This window comes from Electrophorus electricus, chromosome 11, assembly GCF_013358815.1.
Source record: "Electrophorus electricus isolate fEleEle1 chromosome 11, fEleEle1.pri, whole genome shotgun sequence".
NCBI lineage: Eukaryota > Metazoa > Chordata > Actinopteri > Gymnotiformes > Gymnotidae > Electrophorus > Electrophorus electricus.
This window is the reverse complement of record NC_049545.1, coordinates 782,064-794,339: the sequence shown is the minus strand read 5'-3', so window position 1 is coordinate 794,339 and position 12,276 is coordinate 782,064. Positions and strand designations below refer to the sequence as shown.

Below are 12,276 nucleotides of genomic sequence, written 5' to 3'. Positions count from 1 at the left end.
CCTTCTGTTACCAATTAAAACAGCGAAACCCTTCTGTTACCAATTAAAACACCGATTCCCTTGTTACCAATCAGAGCACCGAAACCCATCTGTTATGAATTAGAACACTGATTGAGAGCCACGAGCTCTCGTCCGACCTCACAAATACGCTTTTGACCGAATAAGAACAAATACGCAAAATATTGTGGAAAGCGTTTCCAGAGGCGAGTATGTGCTGTTATTCTTTTTATTTTTGTTAATTGTGTTTACCTCACAGAAACCTAAACTCTTCTCCTGTTGAATGTTGGGACCTCGATCCATAGTGATTACGTCTAGACCTTTAATACGTGTGTTTTTTCATGCACTGCTGGAATCTCTGACAACAGAAGCACCGAGCCCACGTGTAACCTCAGAGGTGACCCACCAACGGAGCTCGGGCTCTTCTGCCACCTCGTGGTGCCAGTGCGGGAGCTGCGACACGCACGTTCTTTCGCGCGTGCGCGGCAAATGCGTTGATTTCCGGCCTCCGAGTTGTTGGGACATCGGAGACCCAGTTGGTTACTACACAGTTGGCCGTTCAGCAAACTGTGAACCAACGTAAGTTTCTTTTTGACTTCTAATGACACGGGTTAGGACTAAGCACAGATCCACCACTGAAAGTATCTGTTAAAAGGTTCAAAGGGAGCGTGGCCGCGAGGATATGGGCGCTCCTCACGCTGTCCGGTGCAGGCTAGCCGAGCTAGCGTGCCGTAACCAAGGACAACTGGCTGCTAACGCTAGCGAGCTAACCTAGCCTAGCTATTCCGGCTAACCAGCGGTACCTTAAATGGCATTTCCATGTTTCATCGGTAGCAAGCTAAGCTGAGATAAGATGAGAGAAATGCCCTGTTGTCACGCGTTCCGGAGGGACTGTCCTTCGCGATCTTAGTCCCGTCCTCTCCGCGTTTAGCATGCTAGCTAGGCTAGGCTAGCTGACGTAATAATCGGTGACTAATGGAAAGTGTCTTTAAAGTGTAATACCCTGCTCAACTAGCGCTGGTTAGGTTGGTTATTGTTGGTTATTAATCCCTGAGTGAACTTAAACCGAGAGGAATTCCCGAGTAAAGGGTTTTGTTTGAATCGTTTCTGACATTTCTGTCCCAAGTTCCCGTCTTGAATAGAGGGTGACCTCCGCCGTTCCTGTCTGGCCTTTTCTGCTCGCCCTGTCCTGTAGGTGATGTTGGCGTACATCTGGCAGTACTTTTATTCGTTCTTCCTTCGCTTCTGCTTGAAGTGGTTACTCAGGCAGCTCACGGGCAGATGCGAGCTGCAGCGAATTTGCTCCGGATGCGCGCCGGGTTCTGTGAGGACAACGCGCGTAGGTGAGGAGAGCCACAGCTGGGTCGGTATAGAAAACGAGTCTATTCGTCCGCATGTCACCCTCGCTTTAATAAAAATCTGCTCATCACGGAGTGTGTGTTGTCTCATTTCAGAGTACTCCCTGAAGAACTCCAAAAACAAGGTTGAGTATTGAAAGCTTCTGGGATTTGTTAGCATCTCGGCTCACTCTGAAACATCTAACACAGCGTTATTGCTGCGTAGATGCTGATTACAGGTGTTGGACTGTACGTGTAAAGTCACATGGAAGACGTTCTTAATGTCTGGTGCAGGTGTTGCGAGACGCCGTGAACATGAAGGTAGATGTCGTGAAGGACTGTGTGGCTCAGATTATGAGAGAAAAGAACATCATGGAGCAAAAAGATCTTGTGTAGGTGTGAATTAAACGTGTTCACATGCATCTTACCTGGTGTAATCAGGGAGCACATGTAAATGAATTTCACAGTACTGGTTTTAAACATTTGTTCAAATATCTTGTTTGCCCCCCCCCCCCAACGTTAAAGTAGGTGTTGTTGATTAGTGCTCCTCTTCCCTTCATGAAGTCTCATTTAATTCCGTGATCATGCGATGTCCCAGTTTTAAGGTGAGTTTTCAGCAATGCCTGCTGCAGATAAGTGGCTACAACACCCTGTTTGCATCAGTGGAGAATCTCAGGAAAGAGGCATTTGACTCGGAAAACCAGCAACATGAGGAAATGCTTCTTAAGGTGAGTTTCCTTCCAGAGTCTCCATCGTACCTTCTGATCCCTGTGTGTGCATGTGATGAGGGTCTTGGGCAAACACTACAGGTTCAGTTATTCTGTTAAATGCTAATCTGTGTGAATGCTTGGGGAGATCATTTGGATAGATGGGTTATTTTTGATGGATTATTTGTCTCCCCCCCCCCCAAAATTGAGGTGCTGTGACGTTATACAGAAGTATATGTAGACATAAAAATCGATGTTTTTAGCATGTTTTGTTTTATTTCCTAGTTGTGGGACTTACTGATGCCGTCGGTTACGCTAGAATCTCGAGTCACAAAGCAGTGGGGGAGTATTGGGTTTCAAGGCGATGACCCCAAGACGGATTTCCGAGGGATGGGTGTACTTGGCCTCGTGAACCTGCTGTATGTCTCGTTTAAGATTAACAAGTGTGTGTGTCTGTGTTGATTCTGCCGGTGTAATGGTGTATAGATGTGGATGCGGTCAGGACACTGGTGTCATCCTGACTTGTAAAAGGCTCAAGTAATTCTCACTTCTGTCGTGTTTAAAACATTGGCATTCACAAGCTCTGTTTTCCTTCGTGGTCAAGTTTTTTCAGTGAGCACTACACAGATGCAGCACGGCGCGTCCTGTCTCATGCCAACCACCCCAAGCTGGGGTAAGTTGCAGCATGCTGTTAGGATCCGTTTCATCCATTCTCAAACACAACGTTTTTCCTTAGACGTCAGTGGAAAATCAAACTGGTGTGCTTTTCAACGCAGGTACTCCTATGCCATCGTGGGCATTAACCTGACAGAGATGGCTTATAGTTTACTGAGGACTGGGGCTCTGAAGCGTCACTTCTACAACATGGTGACTGGGGAACCACAGCTGCACCACTTCCACCAGTTCTACTGTGAGTCAGACCTTTAACCCCTAAACACACATGCTTGCACTGTCCTATGGCCACTGTTTGAGCCCAGTTCTGTTCCCATATTGACAGCACGGGCGATCGGAAGGTTAAGAACGATCCTCAAAGTTCAAATGAAAAATGACTAAACTGATTAGTCAGCGCTCACTACATCAAGGGCTAAAAAGAAAATCTGCTCTGAATGGTTGTGGGCCTCTCTTCAGGCTACCTGAACAGTTGTGTTCCTGCTCTTTCCAGGCTACCTGGTGTATGAATTTGATCAGTTCTGGATGGAAGAGGAACCTGACAGCATCATGGACTTCAACCACTACAGAGAGAAGTTCCATGAAAAGGTCAAAGGGCATCTTCTGGAGCCAGAGGTTGCCCTCGTCTTGAACGTGGATCCTAATAACTGACTAGGGTTCCAGAGGATCTCAAATTACTTTGAACACAGTTTTTGTTCTCTGATACAAAACTAAGAAGACTGAATTCTAGCTTTTTAAGGACATCTCTCCCAAACTCCTTATTTCTAAACAGTAGTAAGACTGATTTAAAAGCTTAAAACACTGAGCCAGTCAGTGTGCTCCTTTACACAATACTGCAGAATACTGGAGCTCGTGTGTGTGTGTGTGTGTGTGTGTGTGTGCTGAATCAGACGATCTCCACACATATGCTGAAATATTGCGTGAAAGGAGTATTTAAAAGGTTTTGGTAGCTAAACCGGAGTTCTCCTCACACTCGCCTGCATTTTAGCGTTTGATTCCTGGTGGGTCCTTTGTGTTGACACACCACCTCAGGAGTTTGATATTTATGTACGCAGAGGAAGACCATAAGTTATAAATGACTTTTTTTTTTTTTTCTTTTTTTTTTTTAACTTAAGCTAAATTGTCATTGCACATAGACAATTTGAATTTTTTTTGCATGTTTTAATGCGTTCCAATTGTTAATAAATTTACTCCTGTGGTACACTTTAAGCAGGTGCTTGCCTCATAACAGAAGTAATTGGATCATGTACTCAGTGTTAGTATGTAGATAGTAATATTAACGGTGAAGTACTGGTAATTGTGTGAAGTCCAGGAATCTGGTTCTGTCCTGCCATAGGATTTGTGTCCTGTCTTATTTTACAGCTGTGGAGGACAGTTTTGTAGTTCCAGTCACACTCTTAATATGCTTTGTACAATTGGATAAATCATTAATGTTAATAAATTAAATGAGTGGTAAATATTTCCTTTTTTTTTTTTTTTGGATTGATGGACAAGTTGAGTGAATCAGCTGTAAGCAGTGAGTGAGCTTAACTTAAATATTTATTTTTGAAATGGCCCTTTGGACGTCATTGTCAGAAATGGACGTCATTGCTGGATTTATCCTTGGACATTGATCCCTCTTGCACATACAATACACAGACAAGCTCAAAATAAATTATGAAAAAAGGCAAATGTTTTTCCCCTGGTAAAGGAGTCCCTTTTTAAACAAAGGGTTAATTAGCATCAATTATTACAAAAATAATAATAGCACCTTATAAAAGTTATTTGAAAAAGTGACTATATACATTAAAATGGATCACAGTCATTCTGTACGTGCCAGCTGTGGCCAACAGCAGTCGAACACTTTCCAGAATGCATCTTGAGCCCTGTTCCTCAGAGCTCTAGGGGAACTTGCAATGTGACGTTGTGTTTCTTACATATCAAAAGATGACGTGGAGCTCTAGGGTTTATATTTTCTTTGGTTTTCTTTCAGTTCTGCACCAGACTACCTTCCCTGAGTCTTTGGATTCATAATTTTTTTTTTTTTTTCATCTCTTCTACATGGTGACTTCCATGTTCTTTCTGGATATCATCATGGCCCTCTTTAACTGCTCGAATGACACAAACATGACAACATTCCAGGAGCCCAGTCTGAGAAATGAAGGCACAAACCTACCAGAGACAGACAGAGACAAAGGACAGATTATAAATCTATACAAAACTATTCTCCATTTAGGGTTGTGCTATTAAAAAAATAATCAATAAAAATAAATACAAATATTTATAGGAAAGCCTTCAAATTGTCTGATTATTCAGTGGTTCAATCCATTAGTGAAAGGAGACAAAGCGTATATTTGTGGAAATAGAAATACAAACATTTTAAATTTGTATCTACTTGCCTATACCAGACACTTCTACACTTCACCTCCCCTCACTCACCAGATGTCTAACACAGACAGCATACCAGTAGATGGGTTATGGACACTATACATGCAGGTGTCCATGTTGTGTCTTGGTGTTGGTTTGCCTGCCTGAGTGAATAATGTGTGCTGTGTTTGTTCTCACCCTTTGTAGAAGGCAGTGGGTCCTTCCTTCGTCAGCATAGTCCACGCGCAGTTGATGGCGCTGCTGTACTGGCCGGGGGGAGAGTTCATGTAGCGCGTCTTCACCACATCCACTGGGGAGGCTATCACCGTAGTGATAAATCCAGCACCAAACGCAGACACGAAGTGGCAAGGCAGGTTGTCTGTGAACAAAAGACGCGAGGGCGCCATTTTAATGTGTGCAGGACTGAATATCTACAGTCTGATGATCTGACTGCGATCTTTTTCATGGTGACTCTACTCAGATATGCTTATCTGATTATGTATATATATATAATTATGCAATATAGAGATTGTAAATGCCGGATTACCCCAGATGTGCAATCAGCTGTTTCTAAGTTTCGTAACACCTGTAGTACTGTAATAGCACTGTCAAGGAGCACGCTGTGTCTGGCAGAGATTCACACTCTAGCCTTTTGAGATAATCCAAGTCTATTCAAGTTTAAGGTCCTACATCTTCTCCTCCAAGAAACTCCTCAGTCGTAATATAATTAGTTATTTTTGGCCAACTGCATTGCACCAGTCATAATTTGCTGCTATTATTAAGATCAGTTGACACAATGTTTTAATGAACATTTAAAATAGCTGTGATATGCAAAACATGACTAGAGATATGAGATACCCTTTACCTACAGGCAAACTGATTATTGTGAACGTTCCTTACACCCGTGTCCCACACTCCCATAATTCCACAGAGGAGGCCTGCATGCTCACGGATTTTTCATATGAAGATAAATTTCTGTGCCTTTCTATATTGGGGTAAATACACAGGTGGTTCTGCGTGTAGAGCAGCAGGTCTAGAGGGGCAGGTGTTCATTATTAGTATTCCTGTTTGTTATTTGTCCTTTATTTCCCCATTCACAAGATCTATAACTTGATCCTGAATGGAGCAATAAAACCCAGCTCTCCCAGCGGGTGTTCAGAGGTGCTGCACTGGAAAATACCTGCACTAAGACTTTTCTTATCAGTAAATGGGATACAACAGAGGTGGTGTGTGTAGGTTCGATCTTTCAGTGTGAAAATGTAAACCTATTGTTGGATTTTGACCCATTAAACTGGTCCAAACTGGAATCAGACATCTTATGCTATTTTTATGATGGCTACTTATATGGTTGGAAGTTGACCAACACCCTGTTAAAGAACAACATTTGCCCAGAAATGCTAACTAGTCCTCAGTGTTTTAATTGGTTAGCATTTTTGGACAAGGTCTTCTGAAGTCCACATACCTGACATCAGCCTGTGTCTTAGGATGGCTTCTTTGATGAGGTCATATGAGACCAGCTCTGTGCAATTGACCAACGCATTCCTGGTGATGTTGGGTAGCGTTCCTAAAAGATAAAGAACTTAATTAAGACATTACTAAGATCCAACATAAAACTTCTCATTCACCCTCAGATGAAGAATGAACTAAGACTGTCAAGGTCAGAACTCAACACTGTTGAGTTTGTAGGACCAGGACTAACACCACAAAGCTTGTTTCAACAGACTGTGACTGTCTCAAAATTTCTGTAGTTTCTCCAACTCATTTCTTACTTTTAAAGCATTAGGCTGAAAGCCTCCATCTGCACCCACCAACTCCCTTACTACAAACCGGCTCACAGACCTTTCCACAGGCCTCGCAGTCCCTCCTGGTGGAAAATCTGTCTGTAAGCTTGCATGGTGCCATTGTACCGACGGGCCACTCCCTGGAGGTTCATCTGGGCTTGGAAGCGAACCTTCACCACGTCTGTTGGCTGGGCGATGGAGACAGCCATGGCCCCGGTGGTGCAGCCTGCCAGGATCCGGATCCCCACATTGGGGTCTGCAGACCAGAGGGACAGATGGGTTTTCTGATGCTTAAGCGTGTTGCACCTAAACTACCTGCTCACTGTATTACTGACACATTGCTGCTGTTGTGTGCAATTCCGCAGACAGCACTCACTGTCTTTGCCTCTTGTGTAGAAACTCTTGACGGTGTCATAGAGACCGATGCGTATGGATGCGAAGGCCATCTGTCTTTGCAGACCTGCTACCAGGCCATTGTACAGCGCCCGCGGACCCTCCGTCTGCACCATGGTACTGATGGTCCCGAACACTCCCCGGTAACGGATCCCCTGGGCGACCCCTGTCACTGCATTCTCACCCTGGATCTGAGCAGGAAGCAGACAGATCAGAGCGCACCTGGGATTAACTACATACTGAACAGACACGGAGTGATGAACGTTGACAGAAACGTCCGACGACACACTCACACAGAGATCCTGTAGGCTGCCTGGGGGAACCGGTGAAGCAGTACGAGCAACACAAGGGGCAGCGGTGTGATTTGCACAATGCTACAGTACTAATATATGTGAAAGTTGCTCTGGTTAAGATGTAAATGCATCAATGCTCTAAATTTACATGTCTAGCTGTTTCAGAAAATGAGCATCTCTGTGCATACATATTCATAAGAGTTTACGAATACTAAATATTTCATAGTTTAGGTTCACTTCTAAAGTCTGGTTACAGATTAATCTGACAGCACACATAAAGCTCTCAGACCCTGTAGCCCAAGAGGGTGAGCGATGTGAGCTCCAGGCGTGGGCGTCTGGGAGGGGTGTACCTGTAACCGCACTTTGGCGGTGTCCAGAGGGAAGGTGACTAGGTCAGCGATGCAGGCAGCAGCTCCAGCACTCAACACCTTCACTCCCAGGGGTGGAGGAACATCAGATGGCTTCAGCCCAACCATGGTCAGAGACACAGAGACGCACTCGAATCCACTGCATGACCACAGAGGTTATAGCCACAGTGAAGAGACATGAACCGTAACAGAGGAAAAGGTATTCCTGTAACAAGATGCTCAGTCTTGATAGCGTATCACTGCATTCTAGTCTAGTTGTACTAGAATTCTCTAACAAACTCCTGTAATTTAAATTCCAAATGCTATAAATACTAATGGATTGACATACACACACACACACACATGTATCTGGAAACCTTTAACTAGAGTTCATCAGACTTATGATAAAGTATCAAGTAAGTAAAATTATTACATATATATTATATATAATTTATAATAATGTTCTGGTTTTTTTGGTCAAAATTCTTATACACTAAAATAGAAAATGAAATAGAAATAGCTGGAGAAACAATTTTTCTATTAAATGTAAATATATGAAGATGATGTTACTTACATTGATGTCTTTTGTTGATGGCAGTTTTATGGTTGGACTGAAGTGTCCAGATTTAGTTTTGACAAGAGAAAATACATTTCTGTCTCCTTATATATAAATCATTTTTGCAGACGCTGAAAGAGGCGTTACTCTGTAGCCACAGACCAACTCAAAGTTCACAGATGAACAAAGTGTCAATGTCCACTTCTCCACCCTCTCAGATAAATGCACTTATTTCAGAAGATAAAACACATGTTTTCCATACTGTACTGGATTGCATGGAGCACATCTCTAAAGTTTTATAGATTACATTTTTTATCTGAGAAATTATACAAAAAAACTCTGTGGATGCTGAAAGAGAATTCTTTTGTTTGACTGATGTATTGGTCATAACACCAAAACTGTTTTTGTGCTAAAACATTAAATTCTCAGTGCACATTGGACAAATGAGTTAATGTTGTACAATACATCAAACACTACGCAAAACTGTCCTGAGACCGTTTAGCGGTGAAGGGGGCTATTTGTCATGACACACACAGATGTATCATTGAACCAGAGTCTGCTGGTGTCCGTGATGGCTCCGGACTTGTTGCGCTCTGACTCGGGTGAATCTGGGTCTGATGTTTTCCAGCAATTCATTGGCACCAGTCTGCATGGGCTCGACCAGACCCCCAGCCAATCACCACACAGCACTCAGAACACGTCCCCCAGAGCTGTAAACATTTACCGTATATGTGGCTGAATGATGTGCTGTATTTTATGATCAAATGATAATCTATTAAGAACATGAATGTGCAACTATAGGCGTATAACTATACCGTGGGTGAAAGTCGTTGGCATGGTGATGAACACATCTGGTGCTCTGATATCCTGCATGTAATACACAGGTACTCAACTCCTGTAACACTGCATTACAACAGAGCTGGAATATCCCCGCAGTCTCCCTTTGTCTTTCCCTTAACATAAATAATACACCAAATCTTCAATTTATGTTCATTTATGTAGGGATGTGTACTTAAACATATTACTAGTACATGCTACTGAAATTATCTGCATAGTTCTTTGTACTTAACTGGTGTTTATTAATCTCATGCTACAGATGATCATACTTGAAATTTACTTGCAATGGTATGTGTAATTTACTAATTGGTAATTGTAGAGATATTAGTATTTTGTAAATTGACAGTATGACCTATTGACCTGAAATGTAATTGATCTTACATACAAAGTGGCAGTAAACAGGTGGACTGCGGTCAAGAGCACAGGTCAGCGGGAGGTCATCGAGTGATTGTGGTGGCCGAGGTTCATAGGACAGATAAGAGAGTCTTGCTTCACTGAACTTGTTTAGTGGAGAGACTGACGACGTAGAACACAACTGCCTTACGTAAGAGGCCCTTGCTGGGAACACCGACTTCAGCTGGAAAGTCCTTGACATGTTTGCAAAAGCATCTGGTTACTGGCTGTGCAAATGATCAGACATCAGACCTGTTTGCTGCTATTTGAGCCGGACCTCAGGGTTCATGCAGAAAAATGCATGAAAGAAATGAACATTAAAATACTAATTTTACATTCAGTACTGTTGGTGTTAGAGTCTGAGATTATGACACAGCTGCCTTTATTCTTGACGCAGCTTGCCGTGTTCCTACATTGTGTCCATAATCCAAAGGCGGAAACAAAACCGTCAGCGCCGGTCTGTCAACGACAGGACAGTGGATGTAGGATCAATGAGACGCCACAGAAACGCTACAGTGGGCTCGAGCACAGACAAATGGCCACGTGAGAAGACAAGCTTATGTCAAGTGAGCGTAAGGTGTGTTTCACATACACGCTGTGAGAATGTGGACAATGCATGAAGAGCCTGTTTGCACTGTGAGAGATACTGACAAAGAATCACACTATATGGACAAAAGTATTGAGAAACCTACATGAGATTTTACATCCACTGGTAGTATGGAGTCGGGCCCCTTTACAGCAGCGTGAGAAGACAAGCTCACATTACAGCTCACACTCTTTGAAGGATTTCTACAAGATTTTGGAGTGCGTCTGTGAGAAGAGTGTGTGAGGTGAGACGTCGATGAGAGGGCCAGGCTTGCACTCGCCCTTCTAGTTCACGCCAGCAGTGTTTGATGGGGTTAAGGTCAGTCACGGACCAGTCATGTTCTCCCACTCTGGACTCATTCCACCGTGCCTTTAAGGACCATGCTTTGTGCACTAGGACAGTAAAGATCCTTCCCCAACCTGGTCCCAGAGTTGGAAGCATTCAACTGTCCAGAATGTCTTGGTAAACTGAAGCATTAAGATTTCTCTTCAGTGGAACTAAGGGGTATAGACCAACCCCTGAAACACAACCTCATAAATGTTCTCTCTCCTCCACCAAACCCTACAGTTGGCCAACGCAGTCAGGGAGGTCACGTTCTCCTGGCATCTGCCAAACAGATTCGTCCATCAGAGTGCCAGGCAGAGACGTGTGATTCGTTACTCCACAGAACACATTTCCACTGCTCCATTGTGTCCAGTGGCGGTAAGCTTTATGCCAGTCAACCCGATGCTCACATGCAGCTATGCAGCCAAGGAAACCGACAACATGAAACTCCCAGTGTTCGTGTGGATTTTAACACCAGAGGAGGTTTGGAACTCTGCAGAGTCAGCTGAGCCTTTTCAGTAAAACTGCTCACAGCTGACTGTGGAATATCTAGAAGGGAAGACATTTTATGAACTGACTTGTTGCAGTGACCATGTCCCATTCCAGACTCTCACTCAAATTCGGTGTGTTTCAAAGGACGCGTCCTCTCACACGTTTGTGTGTGGCAATAGGACTGAAGGAAACACCTGAATTCAGTGATTAAAGGGTGTGTCCCAATAATTTTGTCCATATAGTGTATGTTGTTTTCAGCTTTTCAGGTTTGTACAATGTCATTTATACAGAGAGAACCCTGTAAACTAATGTTTATAAAATTATAATAATACAAAACAAGCTGGTAGATTCACAGTAGGAAACACTAAATCTGCTGCCATAGCATTCTCTATACTTTAGTACTGCTGCATTTAAAGTTACTGCAAAATTTGGAGTCAATTTTTTACAGTGTGATTAACAAGATGTTAATAATTCAAACTCCACTTCCTTAATCCACACAGAATGACGAGTGTGCACTACTGCTGTAGACTTTGAGATCATCAGTTCATTTGCAGAAAGTGGAAAAAAAGCAGTTTTATGGCAGTTAGGGTTTCACCGCTGAAGTGAATACAAAAGCTTTAGGACTAAATTGTGAGATTAAATTGAGCATTATTATTTTTATTATTTTTTTTAAACATAAATGACAGAACTACAGCGTCAAGGACACTGTAGTCACTAGATGGATCTACTCACATAAGCCACACTGCTTGTCAGAGAGATAGATATCGATCGATCGATCGATCTCGCATGCTTAGCCTGTTTCTTCACCTCTTTGCTCCTGAGGTACTGCTGGTCATGGGTTTACCAGTTTTACTGAACTGCTCTACTGAAAAGGCAAAAAGTTCTGAAGAACCACATGGCTCACAGAAAAACACAAAACGTTTTTACTGCCCTCTGGTGGTCATTTGGCATTATTTCAGTAGGACCTGAATTCCTAAGCAGACAGGGAGCTCTGCCACTCCATCCAGTCAGCCTTGTGTGGAATCACACCAGCGGTGCTTTAGGAAATTAACATGGACATTTACACACAGACGGATCTGCATGTACGGTGGCAACATGTATGCACCATGTCTGCTATAGAAATAAGAACAAAGCAAAATGTGTTTTAACTGTTTTACCTAAAAATCAGCAACGTGCATGTCTATGGAAAACAACTGACAAATAATATAGATCAGAGGC

General features: G+C 43.0%; 2 protein-coding genes across 3 annotated transcripts; one reads left to right on the top strand and one right to left on the bottom strand.

Annotated features, from left to right (window-relative positions):
* The first annotated feature begins 471 nt into the window (after nt 1–471).
* On the top strand, nt 472–4,167 carry elmod2 (ELMO/CED-12 domain containing 2). 2 transcript variants are annotated; one of them, XM_027032528.2, is made up of 9 exons: nt 472–576; nt 1,193–1,340; nt 1,452–1,480; nt 1,629–1,726; nt 1,933–2,062; nt 2,327–2,460; nt 2,646–2,714; nt 2,818–2,951; nt 3,204–4,167. In XM_027032528.2, exons 2-9 carry the CDS (start codon nt 1,196–1,198, stop codon nt 3,359–3,361), a joined length of 897 nt encoding a protein of 298 aa, XP_026888329.2. In that variant the 5' UTR covers nt 472–576; nt 1,193–1,195; the 3' UTR covers nt 3,362–4,167. The 2 variants fall into 2 exon arrangements, with proteins under 2 accessions (XP_026888329.2, XP_026888328.2); XM_027032527.2 differs by having other exon boundaries at nt 1,193–1,480.
* On the bottom strand, nt 3,806–8,499 carry ucp1 (uncoupling protein 1). The gene is made up of 7 exons (XM_027032529.2): nt 8,445–8,499; nt 7,874–8,030; nt 7,214–7,421; nt 6,896–7,093; nt 6,519–6,620; nt 5,255–5,435; nt 3,806–4,861 (listed from the first exon to the last, which is right to left on the bottom strand). Exons 2-7 carry the CDS (start codon nt 7,997–7,999, stop codon nt 4,747–4,749), a joined length of 930 nt encoding a protein of 309 aa, XP_026888330.2. The 5' UTR covers nt 8,000–8,030; nt 8,445–8,499; the 3' UTR covers nt 3,806–4,746.
* Nucleotides 8,500–12,276: the final 3,777 nt, after the last annotated feature.

Excerpts from the sequence above, each read along its gene's own strand:
- ucp1 (XM_027032529.2), bottom strand. The coding sequence starts at position 7,999 with ATGGTTGGGCTGAAGCCATCTGATGTTCCTCCACCCCTGGGAGTGAAG. Across the intron at positions 7,422-7,873 it reads CCGCCAAAGTGCGGTTACAG|ATCCAGGGTGAGAATGCAGT; the intron begins GTACACCCCTCC and ends CTTCCTGCTCAG. Across the intron at positions 5,436-6,518 it reads AAGACACAGGCTGATGTCAG|ACAACCTGCCTTGCCACTTC; the intron begins GTATGTGGACTT and ends TTTTGTTCACAG.
- elmod2 (XM_027032527.2), top strand. The coding sequence starts at position 1,196 with ATGTTGGCGTACATCTGGCAGTACTTTTATTCGTTCTTCCTTCGCTTC. Across the intron at positions 2,063-2,326 it reads ATGAGGAAATGCTTCTTAAG|TTGTGGGACTTACTGATGCC; the intron begins GTGAGTTTCCTT and ends TTTATTTCCTAG. Across the intron at positions 2,461-2,645 it reads CTTGGCCTCGTGAACCTGCT|TTTTTTCAGTGAGCACTACA; the intron begins GTATGTCTCGTT and ends TTCGTGGTCAAG.